We start from the raw sequence: 25,652 nt of genomic DNA on the forward strand, positions 1-25,652 counted from the left end.
TTGTAGGCCTAATTGTACATGTCGATTAAATTTAAAGTCTTTTAAGTCCTCCTACAGTCTAGACAAACTACAGCTCACGTCCGTCTTATAGTTTTACAATCCATCTTTTGCGTAAAACTATTGTAGGCTTACTATTATTGGCTTGGAAGAAAGTCTTTGCAATGTAACTTCTCTACGTTATAAGATAAAACATGCACTTAGTGACAAAGTAAAATGGCGCGTTTTTTCTTATTAGACTTAAATCATGGCATTAGTTTTCTAAAGAAACGTTTCCTTGGGGCACCTCTGTTACGCCAAACAATATGCTCGTTACCCATACGGGTTACGTGCCCTGCCCAGCCTGACTGTCGGACTATAGGAAGTTCATACCGGCTTTTGTCATCCATCCATCTTAGTGGTGCTATGGCCTGCTTTTACACATCCCTCCATTCAGATCTCTCCTGGCCCTAACTCCAAGCTTTTTACCGAGGTTTATAGTTAAATCAAAAGAGGCTGCAGTGTACGCAAACTCGTTGACCGCTAGATGGATATCATGTTTAGTGTGAGCAAGTAAGGCGTAGAGAAGTTGTGTTATGACCATTTCCTTTGTTTTGGTACAAGAGAGGTAGACACTGAAGCATGAACACATGGTAATAATTCACCAGCAAAATAATAATAATAATAAGGCTTGTCTTAGTGTCCGAAAATTAATGAGGATTGCAGCTGTGACCTACATATCTTGCCACATCCAGGGCAAGTATAACCATTGTCCGCGATGCTCGATTAAGATTTTCTTTTAGCGTCTGCGTCTGTCCTCGGCAGCAAATTTTCTTTTGGTCTCAAATGTGTATCCGGGGCTTTGAATAGAGGTAATTCTTTAAGTCCGTCAGTTACGCTGGACAGAGCGGTATCCTGTATGGAAGACGAAACTCAAACGAACGCATGCCAAAGGCAGTCTTTTTTGGTGAGCTAAAAAAGTGGACGACGTAATACCGAAACGCTGAAAAGACAGGCGCCAACTTGCTTTAACTGAAATAGAACAGCTGGAGGTCACCAGCAAAATAAACAACAAAGTACAAGGTATCTACACCGCTCTAGGCAATTCAAGTGTTATCAATTTATAAAGCCTTCAAAACACAATAACTAATCGTACATTGGCACATTTAATTTCATTACTTCTCTTTTATAGTTCTATAATAAATCAATCTACAGTTAGATGGTGTGCAAATGTTTAATTAGGTCTATTGATCCTTGAGAACTCGTTCTTGTTTGCAAAGAAATATTTTAGTGTACTGCGGTAAGCCTATTGACGTAGGCAGCGTTTTTCCCGTTCACGTCACGGAAAATTTTCATTCATAAAACATTCTAGCCAAAATTAATTTTTCGATAATGAGGCATTTTCAAACCGATATAACGGTCGACCTCGAGTTTTCCCGATGTGGCCAATGAGTTGAGAATTTTTTTCTCACTATTATGCACATACCGTGAACTTTTAAAGAAAATCGTTAGAGCCGTTTTCGAAATAAAATTTATATATATATAAATATATATACATACATACATACATACAAGAATTACTCGCTTAAGAGTATAGGATTGTCCAGGGATATAAGGGACATAACTTGCACATTATTGGTAGATATAGTTTTAAGGGTGGAGTTTTTCCTCTTTGGATAAGCTTTTGTTTATTTGTAAATATTTTTGTTATATATTCCTTGTTTATACGTTCTGTAGAGAAAGAAGAAATTAACATAGACAACAGGATTATACAAATACATAATTGAATGATTTGTATAAGACATACTTAAAATTCTGGAATACATGGGCTTGTCCTTTAGACCTTTCTCTACTTTACTGTCCCTTTTGTTTTCCTCAGAATTCTTGTCGTCCTCCTGTGTTTGAGACATCAACAGTTCACAAATTTGACCTAAAATCTCATGTTTAGAATACAACAACCATGAGTTAATTTGATTGTCATTTCCATAAATTAACATTAAAAACAGTCTTTAAAACAAGATTATAAAAACAGTTTGTGTGGAAACACAAACTGAAAATCGGCCCCCGAAGTGGTCCACCCAGGCAGGTAATAAGGCAGGTTTCAATATTATCAGAATGAAATTCTATCAAAGACAAATGACAGAGAAGAATGGAGAAAAAAGGTTGACAGATCTTGTGTGGTGCCCCAGCGATCCAGCAGACCAAAGGATAGGTGAAAGGGAATGTGAAGTTAAATGTGAACCTGGCCTAATTGATGTCTTTTAATGAATATCTAACTGATCTTATTTTTTGTAAAGGGGCAATCTCTTATTCCTCAAGAAAAAAACATTTCCTTAAAAAAAAAAAAAAAAGATCCCCCCCCCCCCCAAAAAAAAATATTGTTTTTCTTTGGTTCAGTTGTATAGTGTCTTATAATGAAGAGTCTGTAGTGCTTGTTACTATAATGTAAATACCTAAATTTTATTTATTGATTTGTAATCTTTGGAAAGTCTTCATGGTAAGAAATCAGAAAATATGATCACGTGATGTAATGGTTATATAAAGTTAATGAACGTTATACAACGAAACACTAATACATTTCAGGACACAGAGAGCTCGTTATTAAGCTGAAGCAAATAGAATAGTGAAGCAAATAGAATAGTGAAGCAAATAGAATAGTGAAGCAAATAGAATAGTGAAGCAAATAGAATAGTGAAACAAATAGAATAGTGAAGCAAATAGAATAGTGAAGCAAATAGAATAGTGAAGCAAATAGAATAGTGAAGCAAATAGAATAGTGAAACAAATAGAATAGTGAAGCAAATAGAATAGTGAAGCAAATAGAATAGTGAAGCAAACAGATTTAGTGCAGTAAATAGAATAGTGAAGCAAATAGAATAGTGAAGCAAACAGATTTAGTGCAGTAAATAGAATAGTGCAGTAAATAGAATAGTGAAGCAAACAGATTTAGTGCAGTAAATAGAATAGTGCAGTAAATAGAATAGTGAAGCAAACAGATTTAGTGCAGCTTACTTTATATTCCTGTTCAATGAAAAGGTTTTGTTCAGCAGACGATACAGGCATTGCACTTGACATGTTGCCATTATTTGCATTGAAAATGGATGAACCTGTTTGACTCAGTATTGCCACATAGGCTGCTTGGTGTAAAAACACGTACTGCTCCTATAAACATGAATTTAAAACAAAATGTAGATGTTACTATGAAGGCATCACACTGAGGAGTAAAGAAAATTCCTTGTTGAAGACATGCGCAGAAGACGAAAAGAAAACTTAAACAGACCCCAGTGGACAATGGCTTTTTGTGCATCAGTTGTAGAAAAATATGTAGGTCACAACTGGGTCTGCATACTCATGTGAAACATTGCACTCATCTTTATCTTCGGAATCGAAGACATTGTTATTATTATATTGATGATTATTATTATTATTAACAAAAATAAAATCTTGTTTCGTAATGTAATCCCATGCATACTTACAAACTACAGGCAAAGGTAAATCTGATTCTTAAATAGAGGTTTTTACCACAGATAGTTTCTTTTTAAAATTATCTTTTGTTCAAATCACAAATTTTAAAACGAATATTATATGAATATATTATTTACTAGATACAAATATAATGTATCATTATGGGTTTGGAAGTAATCAATGAAACTGTGTGCTTGTTTGAAAAGTCATTTTATTTCATAGTCATTAGTTAATCGTTATAATTAAAAAAAAAACAGCTTACATCGTAAACATTTTGAGCAGTCTGACTTAAGAAAAAAAATACTATTAAGTTCTAACTCCACCCCACCCCCCCCCCCCTTTAAAAGTAAACACGGAAAAAAGTGACCAGGGTTCGAACTGGGGAAGATAGTGAAGACAGTCTGAAGAGCATTTCACACATGGCAAGAATAAGCATATTCATTTCTACACGTATGTACGTATACATAGGCTATTAATTAAAGACAGCACTGGGGACCACAATTTTTTATGATAAAAAATGGAAAATTAAATGTATCCAAAAAATAGGCTGCACTGACCAGGGCACGATCGATGGACCCTCCGAGACGACAACCTAGACTAGCAACAAGACAGTGCCACGCAAATAAGCCACTAGCCACAAGACCGTAAGACCTTACAGATCTATAACACAGTGCCACACAAACAAACCACAAGTCACAAGACCGTAAGACCTTACAGATCTATAACACAGTGCCACGCAAACAAGCCACTAGTCACAAGACCGTTAGACCTTACAGATCTATAACACAGTGCCACACAAACAAACCACAAGTCACAAGACCGTAAGACCTTACAGATCTATAACACAGTGCCACGCAAACAAGCCACTAGTCACAAGACCGTAAGACCTTACAGATCTATAACACAGTGCCACGCAAACAAACCACAAGTCACAAGTCTTATCAACTATTGTTAATTGTGGTGTTCGTTGGGTAGTTTGAACTCGCCCAGTAGAACAAGTGATGTAGGGTTATAGTTAGACAAGTCACAACATCCGAGCCAGGACAATATTTACTGTTTCCATGGCTACCCAGTTGCGACCTGCATATTTTCTCACAAGTGATGCACATGCAAAGCTGTTTTTCTACAAAGGCTTTATTCTGGGTCTTTCATTTGTGCACTGCACTTAATCTTTAATCTTCAGACTCGAAGACAATGCCATTGTTATTTATACACGTAAAATGAATGCATTGTAATTGTTTCGGCATTTAGCTTTACATTTGTTATGTCAGGTGTACGTACAGTGAAATACAAAAAAGTCTAACAATCTAAACAGCTGATTACCGCCGTCTGCACCATGTGTGTCCTATCTTCCCTTAGTCTGACGACTGTGTTGAAGAAATCCATATGTCCAGTGGTCATTGCCTGGTTGACTATATTCTGAAGAGCTATATAGGTGCCAGTACGACCTACGCCAGCACTGTTAGAACAATGGCAAAAAAAACAACAACAAGAAACGTATAATAAAGTTTATAAATGTCCTCAAACTACACACTCAATGCCTAAATGTCCTCAAACTACACACTCAATGCCTAAATGTCCTCAAACTACACACTCAATGCCTAAATGTCCTCAAACTACACACTCAATGCCTAAATGTCCTCAAAATACACACTCAATGCCTAAATGTCCTCAAAATACACACTCAATGCCTAAATGTCCTCAAACTACACACTCAATGCCTAACCTATAACGGTAAATTGTATAGCTCGTTCGGTTTTAGAAGGAAAGATAATCTATAAGAAATGAAAGTAAAGGGAGATAGCCATAACATTACAAGGTTCCTCATAATTATTGCCCTTGTTTGGACCCTACCCAACTTTTCTTTTTCTAACTAACTAATCACAACATCGGTACAGAACTAAAAACTAAATCCTTAAGGACATTCAATTGTTAATATTTTACTTGCATTAGTCATAGTAACAATTTTTAAAGCAAGAAAAACTAGATGAATATAATTGAATTCAATGCCCAACAATCAATTTACAACTATTACATGTCAATCTGCCTATCCAACACATCCTTTCCATTGATAAACTACATTCATATTAATATGTCTTTATACTATCAGACGTTGATATAAAAGATGTTGTTTTTGCAATACCTCTATTCAACTCATAACTTCATGGAACCTGGGTGGGCTGGGAAACCAAGGATTTCGAAAACGGCTCAAACTATTCTCCTAGTAATTTGATGTTTATCTTTTGGAAAAAGAATTGCTACCTCGTTTGCCACGCTGGAAATCTCTAGTTTGACCGTTTTAACTTTACACAGTTTAAAAATAAATAATTTTTAATTTGGCTAGAGAACTACAAAATATTTGTCGTGTCTACACGACTTTGGGTTTATTCGCATGTAATCATTATATTATTTAAGAGTTTAATACATTAATATTCAGGAACTTCTAAGTCTAAAGCCTTATTACTGGTAAAAAATGTTTCATTTATTTTTATTATATTTTTTGTTTTAAGTTAAATGATAGGCGGCGTCCAATAAGACATTTAAAACGAGGCTGAAATCTATATCTAGAAATGATGTTACGAAAATATATATATATTTTTTTTTACTTTTCAAGAGCAAAACAGAAAAAATCATTAAGCGTAACCAACAAACATAGAAAGGAAGAAGCATACAGTGAGAGAGAGCGAGAGAGAGAGAGAGAGAGAGAAATGTAAAAAAGAAAAAGATTTTATCGCAAAAATCAGGAACCGCTTTCACAATAATGAGGGACAACTTTCGATGGTAACAAATGGATTACAAATCATTTCGTTTTAAAATTAACCAAAGCATAAAAGATACAAAAAATGCCGATAGATAGAAACATGGGTACTGATATTTATATCCTGATAGTAGCCAACTATCTATCCATAGTTAGGTTCTTTTCAATGGTTACTATGTACTCACCTACAGTGGACTACGGGCAAAGATGTTGTCTTTAGAGCTGAAACCCTTCGTTGGAAGTCTACCAGAGCCCAGGGGGAGTCTGGGATTCCTTTATCAGGCCAGGAAGTGAACTGGAACTGAACCACATGACGTCTCTCTATGTTCTGCTCAGTAAACAAACAGCTGTCTTGCAGTAAACAAACAGCTGTCTTACAGTAAACAAACAGCTGTCTTACAGTAAACAAACAGCTCTCTTACAGTAAACAAACAGCTCTCTTACAGTAAACAAACAACTGTCTTACAGTAAACAAACAGCTGTCTTACAGAAAACAAAATACTGTCTTACAGTAAACAAACAAGTGTCTTGCAGTAAACAAGCAAGGGCCTTACAGTAAACAAACAGTGGTCTTACAGTAAACAAACTAATGTCTTAAAGAAAACAAAAATTTGTCTTAAAGTAAACAAACATTTGTCTTTAAGTAAACAAACTTCTGTTTTAAAGAAAACAAAACATCTGTGTTACAGTAAAAAGACAAATGTCTTATAGTAAACAAATATATTTTACTATTTGACAGAGAAGCATTCAAACTATTAAACGGATCTAGAAAGCTTTGTTTCATCATTCCTAGTACTGTTCACTATACAACCTCACATACGCACACACACACACACATTTCTATCTAGAACGATTGGTTTTAAATATGGTCTGAAGCGACTTGTATATAGCCCTTCATTTAATGAACGTATTTTCTTATGCTACAATCCGTTCTAACTAGCACCATTAGAGGTGAGGCATCAAAACATGAGGAGTTTCTGAACTACACTACAGCCATTGGGCCCAATAATGAACTTCTAACCATTTGTAAAAAACGCACACTAAAACTTAACGATCATATCGCAAGATCCTCATGGCTTTGCAAAGACCTTCCGTCAGGGAACAGTACTAGGAAAAAGAAGAAGAGAACACAACAAGAAAAGAATCAACGGGCCTGTCATTAAAAGAGATTGTATTCAAGGCAAAAAGAGAGAGAGAGAGAAAGAGAGAGAGAGAGGAATGGAGAAAGACGATTGACAGATCAAGTGTGGTGCCACTTAAGAAGAGATGGGTGAAGGTAAAGAGACTCTCTAGTAAGTGGCGTGTACACTCGAAATGTTAATGACAATTGCTTTCATATTCTAATTAACACAATCGCATTTCCATAACTTGTAGTTCGTACAGTGTCATCATTAAGGATTTTTTAGTCACTGCAAGCAAAGACATATTCAAGTGGACACTTCTACTATATCATTAATTACATTCAAAGTGTTCATTAACAGCTCGAATATATTCAAAGTAGAAGTTTGACGTCCTCGGCATACATGGCAAACATTTTAAGTTTTAATATCAGCCATTAATCATTAATCCATTGAGTCTTCTCAAATCTATTGGGCAGTTGAGAAAAGAGAAGTCGGCTTTCCAAGAGTTTGGCCACATTAATTAACCAGTGCTGTAGGAACGTGTATGTTTATGCAATCTGTCCAGTTGGGCAATTTTACATAGTTGTTACGTAACTTTATTTATTTTTTTCTTTTCAAAATATTTTTGAATGACATAAATCTATTTTTAAATTTAAAGATAATTAACTCTATATACCTTTAACATTTGTTGCAAATACAAAAAAAAAGTTAAGACAGAACCATAGAGTTCTATAGACTAGATCTAGACTGGACATGGACATTTGTTAACACTACACAAAATGTCGAGAAAATATTTTAAAAAGTTGGATCAAGGGATTGTTTTGTAAGGATTAAAGTTGTATTTTTTGAACCCTAACCTATGTAACATATTATTTAATTTTAGATCTAGATCTAGTAATTGAACATTCAGTATACGAAAACTCATATCTCATAATTATTCTTTTGCAATTTTTAGATACATAATCTAGAAAGGTCTAAGTAATCAATCTATTTAAATATACATACGAAGATTTAAATCAACAAGAATTGATTCGATCAAGGATTTTAAAAACATTATCTCAATGGAAACAAACAGGAACTGGCTTTGTTTCGTATATTTAAGTGAATATCCGAGAAACTTTGAAAACTAAAGATCATTACTTTTCTAAGACAGAAAAGATTGATTGGTGCGACTCCCCTTAGAGCTTAGAGCTTGAAAAAGAGTTTACGTACATAGAAATCTATATATATATATATATATATATGTCTGTGAATCGATCAGTCGCGGATGAGGATTTATTTCTGGCTTCCAGTCTAGTATAATATATAAGTCTATGGACAGAACATTGTTGCGCTCACAAAGTGACTTTTACAAGATATCCAAATTGGAAAACACACCTTGTTCTTCTATTCATGAAGGGACGCCCGAGTTGTTCTATCGAGTGACTCTGATGCAAGTGTATCTAATAACATTTACCTTTTGAAGCTTGAATGTCCTGATGGTGTAGTCAGTGTAGCTTTGCGCTGAGACTAGAGACACTTGAAAGGCACCAAACATTGTCTCCCCTGAGTCAGACCAATACTTCTCACATCGAAACTGTGAACGATTCATCAGGAATAAAAAAGAATCAATCACTTGAGACAAAAATCCACCATCTTAACACAACCGTTAGCCCAACAGAAACGAATTCTACCTAGACGGAAGTCATTTGCCAAAACTGAGAATAAACTCAATGTGGCTTAACGACAATGGCTAAGATGGAATTCAGGAGTCAGTTACAGAGGTTGGGTCTCAAGCAAGGAAATGCAATGCCGAACTGAGGCTTGACCACCGAATGAGATTGTGACCGATTGTGACAGAATGAATTACGCATTCCAAGAGTTGCAATGACATGGAGGAACAGGGACGTCCTCGCAAAACTTGGCGGGACACTTTCATGGAGGACCTCGGAGCAGTGGACACCAGGAGGTAAGAGAATGTAGACATTATTAGTGACAGATCTTTATGAAGACAGCTTGCCGTCCAATGCGCCGAACGGCGCGAAAGAATATAAGTCTAAGTAAGTATTCACAAAAGTCGAATGTATATTACATTATAGCTAAATTTCAAGTATTGCTTAATGTAATAGAAATTTTGGATTCTTCTTATTTTTTCTATCTCATATCTGTATAAAAAGAATGTTAGAATGTGTAGACCTAAATGACTGCTTCTAAGCTAAAACATATCTGTATAAAAAGAATGTAGGAATGGGTCCAGACCTAAATGACTGCTTCTAAGCTAAAACATATCTGTACAAAAAGAATGTAGGAATGGGTCCAGACCTAAATGACTGCTTCTAAGCTAAAACATATCTGTACAAAAAGAATGTAGGAATGGGTCCAGACCTAAATGACTGCTTCTAAGCTAAAACATATCTGTACAAAAAGAATGTAGGAATGGGTCCAGACCTAAATGACTGCTTCTAAGCTAAAACATATCTGTACAAAAAGAATGTAGGAATGGGTCCAGACCTAAATGACTGCTTCTAAGCTAAAACATATCTGTACAAAAAGAATGTAGGAATGGGTCCAAACCTAAATGACTGCTGCGAAACTAAAACAATTATTGACCAGGAAAAAACTAAAGACTCACCCTTGCGTGTTCCACAAGTTTCGTCAACATGACTACCACCTCGACCTTCTGCTCCCACAACATTCGAATGAAATCGTTGACAGTTGTAGCCAGTGGACCTAATGGGAACAGTTTTTACATTATTAGATTGCAGTATCCTTGAAACTATTACTAGACTAGCAGAGGCTTTGTTTAATAAGACAAGATCAAACATGGCAAATAAACTATTGAAACAACTGCAAGATTTGATAAGAATTTATTAGTTTGGCAGAGCAGATTTTAAACTAATATTGTTTTATTGTTTTATTTGTTTCCGATTAAAAGTGCTTTTGATTTTCTTTTGTGTAAAAGCATCAAACGCATTTTGAAGCAATTTTATTAAAGTAATATGTGAATTTCTTTTCCTAAACAAGAAACTAGTTCTAAATAAAAGTTTACCTTGTGCTGAAATATATTCAATCTTGTCACCACAGCCCTAGAGAGACAGACGAGTCTTGAATAACTAGGGTACGCAACTTAGCATTCATATTGCAATCATTTTAAATAGCAAAAGCATTTTTATCCATGTACAATTTAAAATAACTTCTAGTATGTACATACAAAGCCTCACTGGAGTGTGAAAGACTTTCGTATAATTCGGGGTACTACTAGCAAAAGCGGCCTTAGTGGTGACGAGGGAAAATCGCCCCAGGCGATAACAAAAATATAATATCTAGTTTGTTGATTTTGATGCAAAATGTTCCTGAATTATAAGTTAAGTTGAATAAAGGCCACTAAATACATATTGGAGGATTGAGGAGAAAATCTAACAAGCAAAATCAACCATGCAGAACATTTATAATACACAACGTAATGTAGTCTAATGCCAATAGTAGCCTACAGTACCTACGTAATGTAGTCTAATGTCAATAGTAGTCTACAGTACCTACGTAATGTAGTCTAATGCAAATAGTAGCCTACAGTGCCTACGTAATGTAGTCTAATGCCAATAGTAGTCTACAGTACCTACGTAATGTAGTCTAATGCCAATAGTAGTCTACAGTACCTACGTAATGTAGTCTAATGTCAATAGTAGTCTACAGTGCCTACGTAATGTAGTCTAATGCAAATAGTAGCCTACAGTGCCTACGTAATGTAGTCTAATGCAAATAGTAGCCTACAGTGCCTACGTAATGTAGTCTAATGCCAATAGTAGCCTACAGTACCTACGTAATGTAGTCTAATGCCAATAGTAGCCTACAGTACCTACGTAATGTAGTCTAATGCCAATAGTAGCCTACAGTACCTACGTAATGTAGTCTAATGCCAATAGTAGCCTACAGTACCTACGTAATGTAGTCTAATGCCAATAGTAGCCTACAGTACCTACGTAATGTAGTCTAATGCCAATAGTAGCCTACAGTACCTACGTAATGTAGTCTAATGCCAATAGTAGCCTACAGTACCTACGTAATGTAGTCTAATGCCAATAGTAGCCTACAGTACCTACGTAATGTAGTCTAATGCCAATAGTAGCCTACAGTACCTACGTAATGTAGTCTAATGCCAATAGTAGCCTACAGTACCTACGTAATGTAGTCTAATACCAATAGTAGTCTACAGTACCTACGTAATGTAGTCTAATGCCAATAGTAGCCCACAGTACCTGTTTTATACAAACAATAGGACCAGCTACAGCAGTAAAGGCGGACGAGACCTTTAACGTGATATGGTACGGTAGTATCTATAGATCACAGCCCCACTTGCCCTGGGCCAGGCGTACTGCTAGGGCCGCTTCTGACTACTAGACTGTAAAACTTAATATTCTACTATGAATGAGCTATAAAGCTGATTAAAATAATGTGATACAAAATCTAGGCAGTAGTATAATGCTTCGATGAAACAGTTTAGATATATCTAAAACAATCTTTACACTCGAATTATCGAATAAGGAATGGTGACATTTTGCTTTCAACTCCGAATTGAAAGATTTAAGACAGGAGCTTATGTAAAGAAACATAGTTTCTAAAGGCAATGGAATCTACGGTCATTGGTTTGAGTGCAAACACTTTATTGTGAAAGCTGTCGGTCTCATCCAGACATTCACACATTTGGGCAATTGATATTTCAATCTATTGAAATGATTTGGTTACATACTTTTTATTGACAAGGTCTGGACATGTTTGTAGAAGAAAACAAATCTACAAATATTCTTGAGATACTAATTTTCAAAACGCTACAGAAAACTACTACAGTAGTAGCGATAAACTATCCATTGTAATTGAGCTATTGGTACAGATATAAACGCTAATATTAGGCTCATTTTGTCTACACTAGATAATGATATTAAAATTACCTTTATGTAGGATGCGTTAATGTAATCACTTTGTGTAGTATCTGCAGTTACTTGTAAGGGCACTCTTGAGTGGTCGTCTTTGTACAGCCAGCGAAGAAAAAAATAACAACACAGGAAATACAATGTTAAGGAGAATTGTTCAGGTCCAAGCGATCCTGACAGTATTATTATAGCTTTTATATAGCGCTACTTTCATGCTTATTGCATGCTCAGAGCGCTTTGGTCCAATCTCATTTGTGGACCAGTTGGGGAGGGGGGGAGATTGGGTATCTAGGAGTTGGTTTTCCGTGCTGCCTTTAGGCGCTCAGTAAACGCAACTCTGCCCGAGTCGGGTGTCGAACCTCGAGCCCCCTTCTAGGTAGCCAAGACAAGCCAAGTTCAAGCGCACTTAGCCTCTCGACCTCGCTTAATCATTTATCTAGTGTCCTGACAGTAGTCATTTATATAGTGTCCTGACAGTAGTCATTTATATAGTGTCCTGACAGTAGTCATTTATCTATTGCCCTGACAGTAATCATTTATCTATTGTCCTGACAGTAGTCATTTATCTATTGCCCTGACAGTAGTCATTTATATAGTGTCCTGACAGTAGTCATTTATCTATTGTTCTGACAGTAGTCATTTATCAAGTGCCCTGACAGTAGTCATTTATCTATTGCCCTGACAGTAATCATTTATCTATTGTCTTGACAGTAGTCATTTATCTATTGTCCTGACAGTAGTCATTTATCTATTGTCCTGACAGTAATCATTTATCTATTGTCTTGACAGTAGTCATTTATCTATTGTCCTGACAGTAGTCATTTATCTATTGTCTTGACAGTAGTCATTTATCTATTGTCTTGACAGTAGTCATTTATCTATTGTCTTGACAGTAGTCATTTATCTATTGTCCTGACAGTAGTCATTTATCTATTGTCTTGACAGTAATCATTTATCTAGTGCCCTGACAGTAGTCATTTATCTATTGTCCTGACAGTAATTATTTATCTAGTTCCTGACAGTAGTCATTTATCTAGTGCCCTGACAGTAATCATTTATCTAGTGTCCTGACAGTAATCATTTATCTAGTGCCCTGACAGTAGTCATTTATCTAGTGCCCTGACAGTAATCATTTATCTAGTGTCCTGACAGTAATCATTTATCTAGTGCCCTGACAGTAGTCATTTATCAAGTGCCCTGACAGTAATCATTTATCTAGTGCCCTGACAGTAGTCATTTATCAAGTGCCCTGACAGTAATCATTTATCTAGTGCCCTGACAGTAGTCATTTATCTAGTGTCCTGACAGTAATCATTTATCTAGTGCCCTGACAGTAGTCATTTATCAAGTGCCCTGACAGTAATCATTTATCTAGTGCCCTGACAGTAGTCATTTATCAAGTGCCCTGACAGTAATCATTTATCTAGTGCCCTGACAGTAGTCATTTATCTAGTGTCCTGACAGTAATCATTTATCTAGTGCCCTGACAGTAGTCATTTATCTATTGTCCTGACAGTAATTATTTATCTAGTTCCTGACAGTAGTCATTTATCTAGTGCCCTGACAGTAATCATTTATCTAGTGTCCTGACAGTAATCATTTATCTAGTGCCCTGACAGTAGTCATTTATCAAGTGCCCTGACAGTAATCATTTATCAAGTGCCCTGACAGTAGTCATTTATCTAGTGCCCTGACAGTAGTCATTTATCAAGTGCCCTGACAGTAATCATTTATCTAGTGTAAGTTCTGATGCTATGCTGCATGGTCTGTGGTAACGAGGGTGTCAGGTTATCATACAGAGCAGTGTTTCTCATACTTTTTTCTTAGCGAAACACTTTGTTTATTTGTTTAAACATATATATTAATTCATGTATAAAACTGGATGTGCGGAAACTTCATTCTGAAATTCAATTATTTCTTTTAAAATTGGTTTGTAGCAGTTGAGTGGGGGAAAGAAAGGCGGTTGGTCGTTATGCTGGCCACATGACACCCTTGTTAACCTTGGGCAACACAAACCAATGACTTTTAAAGCATCCGACTAATAGAGTTCAAAATCGGAAGGGGTCACTTTTTTTTTATTTTGTAGGATGGAAGCTTGTGATTTTTTGTTTTCATTTTTAGGGTGACGTTACGGCGAATTTGAAATGTCCCTGTAGTTAATAAAATTTCATAGCGTTATTTAAAGGCAACGCTAGCCACTCAGTTCTGAGTTGTTAGTCAAATAACTTGTCAATCTTACTGATATCTTAAAACTTACATGCACAGATATTCGTGTATCTGTTTCTACTTTTGTTTGGGCCACTCTGTCCAACATAGGTAGTTGCTGTAGCACTGTTCTGTATAGACTGTAGAAGTTCAACAAAATAGCGAGTTAGGTGAAGTCAATCCTAGAGAATGACTCTGTCCCTCTTCATAGCACCAAAGAGAACAGTCAAGACCACACTGATGTGCGTCATGTGAAACAAATCATTGACATCTTTTATTCTGTTCTAGACACTGTTACTTTAAAAAACAACTTGTAATAAAATAATAAACTAAGACTAAGACTAAGAGTAAGATTGCTTTATTGATCCATACGGACATAAGTTGTGATCATAAGGACTCTCATAAAAAGACAACACAACAGAAACATACACATAAATACAACAGACACAACATAAAGAGTTCATTCAGCGACTACACACAGGCATCTTGGTCCTTTTCATGTTTCCTGATCAACGGCTGGCGTTGATATAGTCTGACCGAGTGAGGTACAAACGAGATTTTGGTACCGCTCTGTTCTTGTTTTGATTGACAGTAGTCGCCCACTTCGCGACGACCTGACATAGTTATGATTGAGCGGGTGGCAATTGTCTTCCAAGATTTTCTGATGTTTCTTACACATTTCTGTTCATAAAGTACATTCAAATATGGTAATATAGTTCCTGTGATTTTTTGATGCCCTCTTTATAATGTTTTTATGCGGCGCAACAGTTTAGAAAAGGGTCTAAACTCCCCCCCCCCTCAAGAAAAGATGAAGAGGAGGCGGCCCAGGAATACATGGCGCCGAGATTTGGAAGCAGGTGTAAAGCAGATGGGCAACACGTGGACACAGGAAGCTGGTTGGTGCCCCAGACTAGACCACAGTCAAAGAGGATGAGATGAAAACCAACGTAAATGAACACAAAACAATAGAATAAAATCTGGGATCAATTTTACAATATCAAATAGTAATAACAATTTTCTCTATGTTTCTATCTTGCCACAGCAAGAGTGTAGTAGGCCTAATACCTATCTGCAGAGTAGCGATTTACGTTTTGTAACAAAGCTTATATCAACTTACTCTGTCTTTCTATCGGGTAAAAAGTTTGTTTTAGTTATTTCACCCACACCCTATCTCGGATCATGCAAAACTTTTGCACAATTATTTCTTTTACCTGACAACACCAGAATGAATTTTTAAAAAAGAACCAATTTGTTAATTAACTATTGGTAATTAATGATTCTGTTTGTTATCTTGAACAAGGGCAAGACATGGTTCATGTGCTGAAATAAGTTCAACCTTTATAGGTCAACGCTTTAAATTGAAACAAACAATATATAACTATACAATCTTCTCTAGTTATAAGTACCTTGATAAGACAACGAAAAAAAAAACTGTCACGTGACAACCATCATGCATTAAACATTAGATCGTAAATTATTTAGAAGAGATAGAGCACCACGTGGCTAAATGTTGTTTTTTCTTTTTGGTCAAGTCGTTAACTATTTGTGTCTCCATAAATCACAACTTGTATGTCCTCACTCAATGTAGAGAAAGAATTAGAAGCGATCTAGTCAGCTAGCGACATTGAAGAAATGAAATCTACTACGCAGACCTACGTATAACTTACATATCTATGGTGAAGAATTACTCTTGGGTTTTCGCGTTCAGAATATGTGGATGGTATTTTGAGGATGTGTTCAGCATGTAAATGTGGATCTTGTTGGTTAAATAATAGGATGTATGGTTTGAGCACAATTCTTAGATTTTAGAACATTTAGTTTGCACACATTTTAATCCTACTTCTAACGACCTTCTAAAGAACATATCAGTGTTCTAGTCTTGCCTTTGTTTAACGACCAGATACTGAGGTGAGCCAAACGTCGTTGTATCGTACCTTAAATTGCGAGATCAAATTGTCTCTATTGTAGGAAGTGACATATGACTCTAACTGTTGCATGGTCATAGGAGTATTTACAGCATCTGAATGAGCTTTAGTTCTGCTGGGTCTGATATCTGTGATATTGATGATAGTAAACTCTCCTGTTAGAAAGACAGATACATTTCATTGTTGTGATACATTGTGTTACTAAGGGTGTACACTATTGTGGAGGTGTGAAGCTTATTTTTCCGGCAATATTTAACTGACAGATAGCTGCTATATTTCTTATCCGAGAGATACGCTGTTAAACGTATAAAGAGCTGCATTAGACTCACCAAGGTTAGAAGTGTATGTTGGCTGCATTTCATAATAGGATGCTTCATTCTCTGTATCTTCTGTTCCTGGAGTTACTGGTAACAGCTCCTCTTGCTGTCTTGACTGACATTTCTTTCTGCCAATTATTTGTAACAAAAAATATATTTTTACAAATAAAATGTGGTCGAACAATGTGATCAAACTATGTGGTTAACCAATTCTCCGTAGAGCCGAGTTCTTAGTAAAGGATGAAATGTATGGGGCTTTAAACGTCTTTGAGTCCAGACAGAGCTGCGAAATACCTCACCTTAGTTTGGTAGACAAGACAGAAAGGCGCAAGCTATTTAGTATAATTTAGGTACAATTTCAAGACATCACTCAATAGGTTGCCTACTTTGTTATACTTGTAGAGAACTTTTTATCAAAGATGTCAACAATGATAGATTTTTTCAAAAAGTTTTTTTCTTTTATTCTTGTTTTTTTTTACGTAAATCTAGTATAGAGTACTTCTACATTCTAGATCTAGAAGACAATGTACATCTATTTAGACTTAGAGCTAGATCTAGACTTGATCTTAAGAGTTCTACTTTCTATCTTACACACTGCCCACTGGCCTAATTGGTAGAATCGTTCAATCAAGAAGCTGACTGCGTCAACACTTCGAGATCGATACCTCAATTTGAGGTCAAGAAAAATAATTTAAAATTAATTATTTTAAAAATATTTTTTAAAAGTTGTATTATGGAGGTATTGTCTTTAAAAAATATCTTTTAAATTTTTTTATTCTTTTTTAATTAAAACTCTATAACCATCAAACTAGATTTTCCCTGTGTAGCCAACAAGCTTTATTTCTTGAATAGAGGCGTTCTAAACATGAAAGATGACAGTGCTACTTACCTATACAAAACTAAACTCACTGATCCAGTAAGTAATAATAGTATCAAAAGTGTCACAGTAATGGCCGCTGCATCGTCACTGGAACTTTCTTCTGGTGCAGAGTCTACGATTGTGTGTTCAAAGTGTGCCATTGAAAAAAAAAAATTTGTGAGTGGGAAGTTATTTAAAAATTCAACATATATATAAACATTTTATACATGTATACTTTATTTTTACATAGATTCAAATCTTATAGAAATATATTTATTAATATTTTTGTGAAAACATTCACTTTGGTCCAACATTCCATCCCTGTATTGGCAACCGAGGCTTTAGAAAACAAAATGGCTCTAACAGACATTATTATCAAACTTATAAATGCCTCGAGTCAAAGTTCAAATAAAAGGTAGCCATTGACAACCTCAAGCCCCCTCCCCTTCCCTAATCACATCCTCTAATACATTTGAACTAAGTATTGCAAGGATTCTCATATTTATACTTGCTTTTATGTTTTAAAAAGAATAACTGATCAATTTTTTTAGTTTGCAGTTTACTGGTTGAAAAGTAAATGTGTTACTGGTTGAAAAACAATGTGTTACTGGTTGAACAGAAATGTGTTACTGGTTGAAAAACAATGTGTTACTGGTTGAACAGAAATGTGTTACTGGTTGAAAAACAATGTGTTACTGGTTGAACAGAAATGTGTTACTGGTTGAAAAACAATGTGTTACTGGTTGAAAAACAATGTGTTACTGGTTGAACAGAAATGTGTTACTGGTTGAAAAACAATGTGTTACTGGTTGAACAGAAATGTGTTACTGGTTGAAAAACAATGTGTTACTGGTTGAAAAACAATGTGTTACTGGTTGAACAGAAATGTGTTACTGGTTGAAAAACAATGTGTTACTGGTTGAAAAACAATGTGTTACTGGTTGAACAGAAATGTGTTACTGGTTGAAAAACAATGTGTTACTGGTTGAACAGAAATGTGTTACTGGTTGAAAAACAATGTGTTACTGGTTGAAAAACAATGTGTTACTGGTTGAACAGAAATGTGTTACTGGTTGAAAAACAATGTGTTACTGGTTGAAAAACAATGTGTTACTGGTTGAACAGAAATGTGTTACTGGTTGAAAAACAATGTGTTACTGGTTGAACAGAAATGTGTTACTGGTTGAAAAACAATGTGTTACTGGTTGAACAGAAATGTGTTACTGGTTGAAAAACAATGTGTTACTGGTTGAACAGAAATGTGTTACTGGTTGAAAAACAATGTGTTACTGGTTGAACAGAAATGTGTTACTGGTTGAAAAACAATGTGTTACTGGTTGAAAAACAATGTGTTACTGGTTGAACAGAAATGTGTTACTGGTTGAAAAACAATGTGTTACTGGTTGAAAAACAATGTGTTACTGGTTGAACAGAAATGTGTTACTGGTTGAAAAACAATGTGTTACTGGTTGAACAGAAATGTGTTACTGGTTGAAAAACAATGTGTTACTGGTTGAACAGAAATGTGTTACTGGTTGAAAAACAATGTGTTACTGGTTGAAAAACAATGTGTTACTGGTTGAACAGAAATGTGTTACTGGTTGAAAAACAATGTGTTACTGGTTGAAAAACAATGTGTTACTGGTTGAAAAACAATGTGTTACTGGTTGAAAAACAATGTGTTACTGGTTGAACAGAAATGTGTTACTGGTTGAAAAACAATGTGTTACTGGTTGAAAAACAATGTGTTACTGGTTGAAAAACAATGTGTTACTGGTTGAAAAACAATGTGTTACTGGTTGAAAAACAATGTGTTACTGGTTGAAAAACAATGTGTTGAAAAGTTGAAAAGCGATAAGTTACTGAAAACAACAACTCCTAAATATACCTTCTATAGATCTCAAGTCTGTAATATTGTTTCTAGAAATACAGAATCCAGTAGAGAAATCACATCTTGACAAGTGACACTTTGTGGAGCACCTCTGACTACAGTTTCTGCCGTAATAGTTTGGACTGCACACTTTTGGTACAGAGTAAAACAACAATCATGACAAAAGTACTTTACATTTGATATTTAAAGCTTCATATACATTGCAAATATTACTTAAGTATTAACATTGTAGCTCGGCATGACGAGAACATTATACAACAGAATATGAACGTAGACAGGGCTCAACAGTTTAACAATATTACTAGAATAATTAGAATTTAACGGCGCTGTAGCTGTGAAGTGATGTGGTTCATTGCTGTTAAGCTCATGACTAATTGAAGCCTTTAAAATGATAGGCCTTCAAAAGAAAGCCGTTTTATTACACTTACAAAGACTTAGAAATTGTAAAAATAGACCTGACCTAATTACTTGTAAGACGTTGTAAGAATTGAGTGTAAGGACACAATGAGTGTAAATAGGAGTGGAAACTTCCGGACAGGGAAATCAATGAAAGGCCAACTCTCACTCCTGTCGTCTGGGTAAAATTTTTCCCGTTGGTCAATGGGTCATAAATGGGAGCTAGCTTGACCTTTATAGGACACTCAATGAGGTGTATTGAAATATCTTTCTAAAGGTATGGAAACATAGAGGATTGTATTATTTTTGTTTACACTAGGGGAATAGATGGAAATGGCACCATCATATTCTGGAGTTGGTTCCACGGGCGCATTGCTAAGCCTCGGGGTACAATGTTTCTTATGTGTATATAATAATAGTAATCATCTTCTTTTTTGAAGTAACGTCTGTATTATATAAGATAAGATAAGATAGTATTTACTGTATTTTAGTGTCATTAATATTTAAATTGATGTATTGTGAGGGGTCGAGTGGTACCACCCCGGACTGTTGTCTCAATTGCGGGTTCCAACAATGAACACCGCTACCCCCTCCCCCGCCGTTCTGTAAGACGTCTGAGCTATGACGTAATAATCTTCCTGTCTAAAGGAACGCCCGAAAGATGTAAGTCATTGGTCAATCCTGTAAAAACAACATATACAGAAACATTATTCTGCTCCAATAATTATGTCGAGCTAGTTCAACAGTAAAACTTTATTGCCACGTCACCAGGTCCTCAGGCGAGACCAATCATTATAGAAGCCCTCAGACCTGTGACGTGGCAACGAGCTATTGGTCTAAAGTACCAACAGGCTGCGACGTCGCAAGGCAGTGTTCAGACCTATTGTAACGATAAGTCTTGCTCTAGTCTGGGGACCCGCCAAGACCTTCCTTCAGGAAACAGTACCAGGAAAAAGAAAAAGAGGCAAAGATTGGAAGATATCATAACAAAATGGACGGGCCTGTCATTGAAAGAGATTCTATTCAAGGCAAAAGACAGAGAGGAATGGAGAAAGACAGTCAACAGATCGTATAGTGCACCAAGGGTTCAACAGACTAAGCCAGTGATGCCCAACCTGCGAGCCATTTTAATTTCCAACACGCGTGTCACGGGCCACATGACCGAAAAAATACAAAACGATATGAAATTGACTTGAAACTTTAAGAAACCCGTTGATAATGGATTCACATCGACTCATGAGAAATTTGAAGCAATTTTTTTACGAATAGGAAAATGGCTTCATTTCTCTACTTACAATGTAAGCAACATAATAGCCAGCTTTATCACTGACTCTCTTGTCTCTTGGTTGGTTTATATTCTCATAAACCCACCAATCTCTAGGCGTAGCCATCTTTTATTCGCTGCTCAGGCCAAGAATGTCATCATATTGGTTTCATTACCTTTTTATGCCTTTGTCTGTTGGACCGTTGGGGCATCAAGCAAGACTCGTCGACCGTCTTTCTCCATTTCTCCCTGTCTTTTTCAATCTCTTTCAATGGTAGTCCCGTCCATTCTTTGATGTTGTCCTCCCATAGCTTTCTCTGTCTGCCTCTTCTTCTTTTTCCTTGTACTGTCCCCTGAAGGAAGGTCTTTGCAAGCCCCGTATTGGTTTCATAAAGACTTTTAATGTTGTTTTAAACAGCCATACTTTATTTCAAATATGTTAATTACTAATTGTCATGTTCCACTTAAAAGTAAAGATCCGTTCACTTTCCCAGGAAGATTGTACATTCAGAGTCCCATTTCATAAATGCAGAAAATGTTAAAGTTCATGGTACCAATTCATCAGAGAATAAGTGATATCCTAACCTAAAGATACATTTTTAACTTTTTTTTGTTCTTTTTTAAATGGGCTATATTCAACACTGTCTGCAGACGTTTCGGCGGGCCGGAATGAACCATGTCACGGTCCGTATTTTGGGCACCACTGGACTAAGGAATAGGTGAAGGTGAAAGCTACAAATGCGAACTACCTGTTTTACAAAGCGGCGGTTGATAGCCAGGACGACATCCCTCGTAACAATGGCCACTGCCTGGTATGCAGGTTCCTAGAAAACATTGACTGCTGCATTGTACGGAACAAATTGTGAGATTTGCGCCGAGCTGCCAGCCTGGTCAATAAATTCAAAACAAAGAATCAGAAAATAATATGAAATGAAAGATTCCGTTTCAATATATCTATGTCTCAGACTTATTCTTTCTCTTATTCCTTATTCTTGTTTATTCTTAATGTGACCTCCCTATGTTAATCATTTAGCCAATGAGACCTACCTAAAATAAGGAATATTATCCAACAGAATTGAACACAGAAAGATAACACGAAATCATGTTTGGAAAATTCCGACATCCTCAAAATTCATGGCTTGTAAGCATTTCTTCTTATATTCTTATATTAATTATTTCTTAAAGAAAGCAATTTATTATGATGAAAGATGTAATTCCGATTGGATATTGCGTCAAAGTAACAACATAGACAAGTCATTATAGACTCTATTAATCAACTTAAACTAGGCGTGTGAGAATACGCTTATAATCAATTAAGCCTCAGTTTCAAACTGTACTTTAAGTTCATCCTTTTCCAGTGTAGCTCTCACAATTAGTCATTTCTAGAACACAGTTATCAAGGAAGGTAAAAAAGGACGTTTTTTAATCCAGAGTTCACAGTTGAAGTGGATTTCATAATGTTAAGAGTTTTCTTTCCTCATTCTTTCAACTATACACACTCAAACACTGATATAATATACAAACATTCACTCGTTGGAAGATATACACACACATCTACTTTATAAAGTAGAAAGTAAGGCGTATGTATGTATATACGTATGTATGCATGGATGTATGTATGTATGTGACGAATAGACATCAAAACCGCTTGACCAATCTTGATAAAACTTAGCAGGAATGTTCCTTGGGTACTAACTTAGACCGTAGTGTATGTATTGTAGCCCTAAAAAAAATTAAGACCCTCAAAAAAAAATAAAGTTGTCCGATTCTATTAAAGCTATAGTACTTATGGATATAGGCTTTGTTTACAATGTTGACATGAGAAAAGATCGAAAGGATTTAGATCTAGATATAATTTTAAGAACTACACTTTGCGCAGATAGTTTTTTTCTTTGACACTTGAAAATACAAAAGAAGGTTCATTGATGTCACTATATAATAAAATTAACCTTCAAATTTGTGTTTCAAAACCATTTTTTACATAAATTAGTTCCTTATATCTGTGACTACAGATTTCCAGACGATCCCGAAATTAGAAATCCCAGTCTTCACCGGGATTCGAACCCGGGACCCCCGGTTTGGATGCCATGCGCTTTACCACTCAGCCACCGCACCATAGGAAGACATAAACACATAAACACATATATAATATACAAGCAGACATTCATTCATATAAAGACATTTACGTTTAACGATTTTACTCTATTGAAGTACATGACACAATGTGCCAGTATTTCCATTGAAATAAAAGAAATCTACAGGTTTTCATATTTCTAGATAACCGATGTACATTGTAATGATGTCGGTCTTTTTTAACCCAAGTCTACCATTACAATAAAACAATACCACAGCTTAGGTCCAGAGGCGTAGTGTCACATCAAGTACGCTGCTCCGGCCGCACGTTTTGCTCCATACGTCTCTGCTAAGGTCTCAGCGATTTCCATCAATACTCAGGTACCAACTTAAATAAATGCATGTTGCGATATGATCATTAAATGGAAATCGTGTAAAAACTTGATCATGCTTCCTTTTCTTTAGAGTCAGTAGATCATTAGAGTTCGACTTCATACTTAAACGCAAATTTCTAATACCTTTTTACAAATGTCTTTTCTTCTTCTTCTTCTTCGTTCTCATTGTTATGTTGGAGCGTTCAGATGACTAGACCAATACATGAGATGAACTGCGCAGTGGTTTCCAAGTCAGGGAGCTCTCCATATAGTTTTCTTTCTATTGGGGTGTTTTGGGGCAGTGTCTTATACGGGCCTCTTGGTAAAGAGAGCAGTTTTAGAGCAGTTCTGAGGTTTTTAATATAAGAGTTTTGCAAGCTTTGGAGGGTTGTTTTCGCATCGGTTAGAAATACAATCTGACTGTGTACTGTACCCTAGTTCCTATTATACAGCCTACTCATTTCAATGTCTAGGTTCTAACAGTACTTTCTCATCGATTAGCTCCCTTGTAGTAGACCACTTTGTTCTTATAGTATAGTCCAAATGTTTCTTCGAATGGGAAGGTTATTAAGTTCTAAGTGTATCCATTGGTTAAGTCATGCTTATATTTCTATGGTTGAAAAGGCTGTTCCTGTAAACCCTTTATGGCACACAATCATGCTATGGTAAAGATTTCAGATGACATTTTATATAGAATACAATTGTTTTATTTTGTAGCGTGTTAAATAATTGTACACATTTTATTTTATTAAAATAACAATAAGCGAAGTGATAATGCATATTTAAATAATGGCTTCTTACAAAAAAAAAAAAAGCTTTTTAAATTTTGAAACTCCCATATCTGTACCTTAACTTTCGTCGTATGGTTGCTGTGACAGTTGGAGTCACCAAATCCCTCCACTTTTCCTGGTCAGTGTCTGTTCTTAGCAAGATAGCAAGAGAGAGGCCGGTCCATTCTTCTGTGTTATCCATCCAGCCTTTCTTTGGACGACCCATTTCTTTGTGCTCCTTCCTCTGTACATTGAAGAATGACTTTTGATAGTGAGTCATGTCTTACAATAGGACAGAACCAAGTCAACCAACTATGCTTTCATCTCTTCACAGTATTGAGGAGCCTTCCAGAGTGTCCACTTGTAAAAATATAAACTCATTGTCTCCTTATCCTAGTAACTGATGCCCAGTAATTTTTTGTAGCATTTACTTTCAAAGGTTCTTCTTTCAGCCTCTGTGTTTTCAGTGTCCAACGTTCAAATTGTAAAGGAGAAACTACTAGTGAAGAATACAGTTTGTATAGGAGTACAGAGAGGCTACTAGTGAAGAATACAGTTTGTATAGGAGTACAGAGAGACTACTAGTGAAGAATACAGTTTGTATAAGAGTACAGAGAGACTACTAGTGAAGAATACAGTTTGTATAGGAGTACAGAGAGACTACCAGTGAAGAATACAGTTTGTATAGGAGTACAGAGAGACTACTAGTGAAGAATACAGTTTGTATAGGAGTACAGAGAGGCTACTAGTGAAGAATACAGTTTGTATAGGAGTACAGAGAGACGTCTAGTGAAGAATACAGTTTGTATAGGAGTACAGAGAGACTACTAGTGAAGAATACAGTTTGTATAGGAGTACAGAGAGGCTACTAGTGAAGAATACAGTTTGTATAGGAGTACAGAGAGACTACTAGTGAAGAGTACAGTTTGTATAGGAGTACAGAGAGGCTACTAGTGAAGAATACAGTTTGTATAGGAGTACAGAGAGGCTACTAGTGAAGAGTACAGTTTGTATAGGAGTACAGAGAGGCTACTAGTGAAGAATACAGTTTGTATAGGAGTACAGAGAGGCTACTAGTGAAGAATACAGTTTGTATAGGAGTACAGAGAGACTACTAGTGAAGAATACAGTTTGTATAGGAGTACAGAGAGACGTCTAGTGAAGAATACAGTTTGTATAGGAGTACAGAGAGACTACTAGTGAAGAATACAGTTTGTATAGGAGTACAGAGAGACGTCTAGTGAAGAATACAGTTTGTATAGGAGTACAGAGAGTCTACTAGTGAAGAATACAGTTTGTATAGGAGTACAGACACTACTAGTGAAGAATACAGTTTGTATAGGAGTACAGA

At 35.9% G+C, this 25,652-nt stretch overlaps 1 protein-coding gene across 6 annotated transcripts in view; it reads right to left on the minus strand.

The window, feature by feature from the left end:
* LOC106071318 (receptor-type tyrosine-protein phosphatase delta-like) overlaps nucleotides 1-22,479 on the minus strand; it is a 40,375-nt gene extending 17,896 nt beyond the window's left edge. Inside the window, exons 1-15 of one of the 6 annotated variants that reach the window (XM_056028857.1) lie at nucleotides 22,132-22,479; nucleotides 21,834-21,971; nucleotides 19,422-19,553; nucleotides 17,564-17,666; nucleotides 16,687-16,802; nucleotides 16,367-16,512; nucleotides 14,485-14,572; nucleotides 12,246-12,322; nucleotides 10,349-10,385; nucleotides 9,932-10,029; nucleotides 8,777-8,896; nucleotides 6,385-6,527; nucleotides 4,765-4,900; nucleotides 2,989-3,138; nucleotides 1,784-1,913 (exon numbers count right to left, since the gene is read on the minus strand). In XM_056028857.1, coding sequence (XP_055884832.1) covers nucleotides 1,784-1,913; nucleotides 2,989-3,138; nucleotides 4,765-4,900; nucleotides 6,385-6,527; nucleotides 8,777-8,896; nucleotides 9,932-10,029; nucleotides 10,349-10,385; nucleotides 12,246-12,322; nucleotides 14,485-14,572; nucleotides 16,367-16,512; nucleotides 16,687-16,802; nucleotides 17,564-17,666; nucleotides 19,422-19,553; nucleotides 21,834-21,971; nucleotides 22,132-22,207 — 1,690 coding nt within the window. In that variant the 5' untranslated portion in view covers nucleotides 22,208-22,479. The remainder of the gene's footprint in view (nucleotides 1-1,783; nucleotides 1,914-2,988; nucleotides 3,139-4,764; nucleotides 4,901-6,384; nucleotides 6,528-8,776; nucleotides 8,897-9,931; nucleotides 10,030-10,348; nucleotides 10,386-12,245; nucleotides 12,323-14,484; nucleotides 14,573-16,366; nucleotides 16,513-16,686; nucleotides 16,803-17,563; nucleotides 17,667-19,421; nucleotides 19,554-21,833; nucleotides 21,972-22,131) is intronic. The other 5 variants (XM_056028854.1, XM_056028853.1, XM_056028852.1 and 2 more) reach the window with 5 other exon arrangements.
* Nucleotides 22,480-25,652: the final 3,173 nt, after the last annotated feature.

This window comes from Biomphalaria glabrata, chromosome 5, assembly GCF_947242115.1.
Source record: "Biomphalaria glabrata chromosome 5, xgBioGlab47.1, whole genome shotgun sequence".
NCBI lineage: Eukaryota > Metazoa > Mollusca > Gastropoda > Planorbidae > Biomphalaria > Biomphalaria glabrata.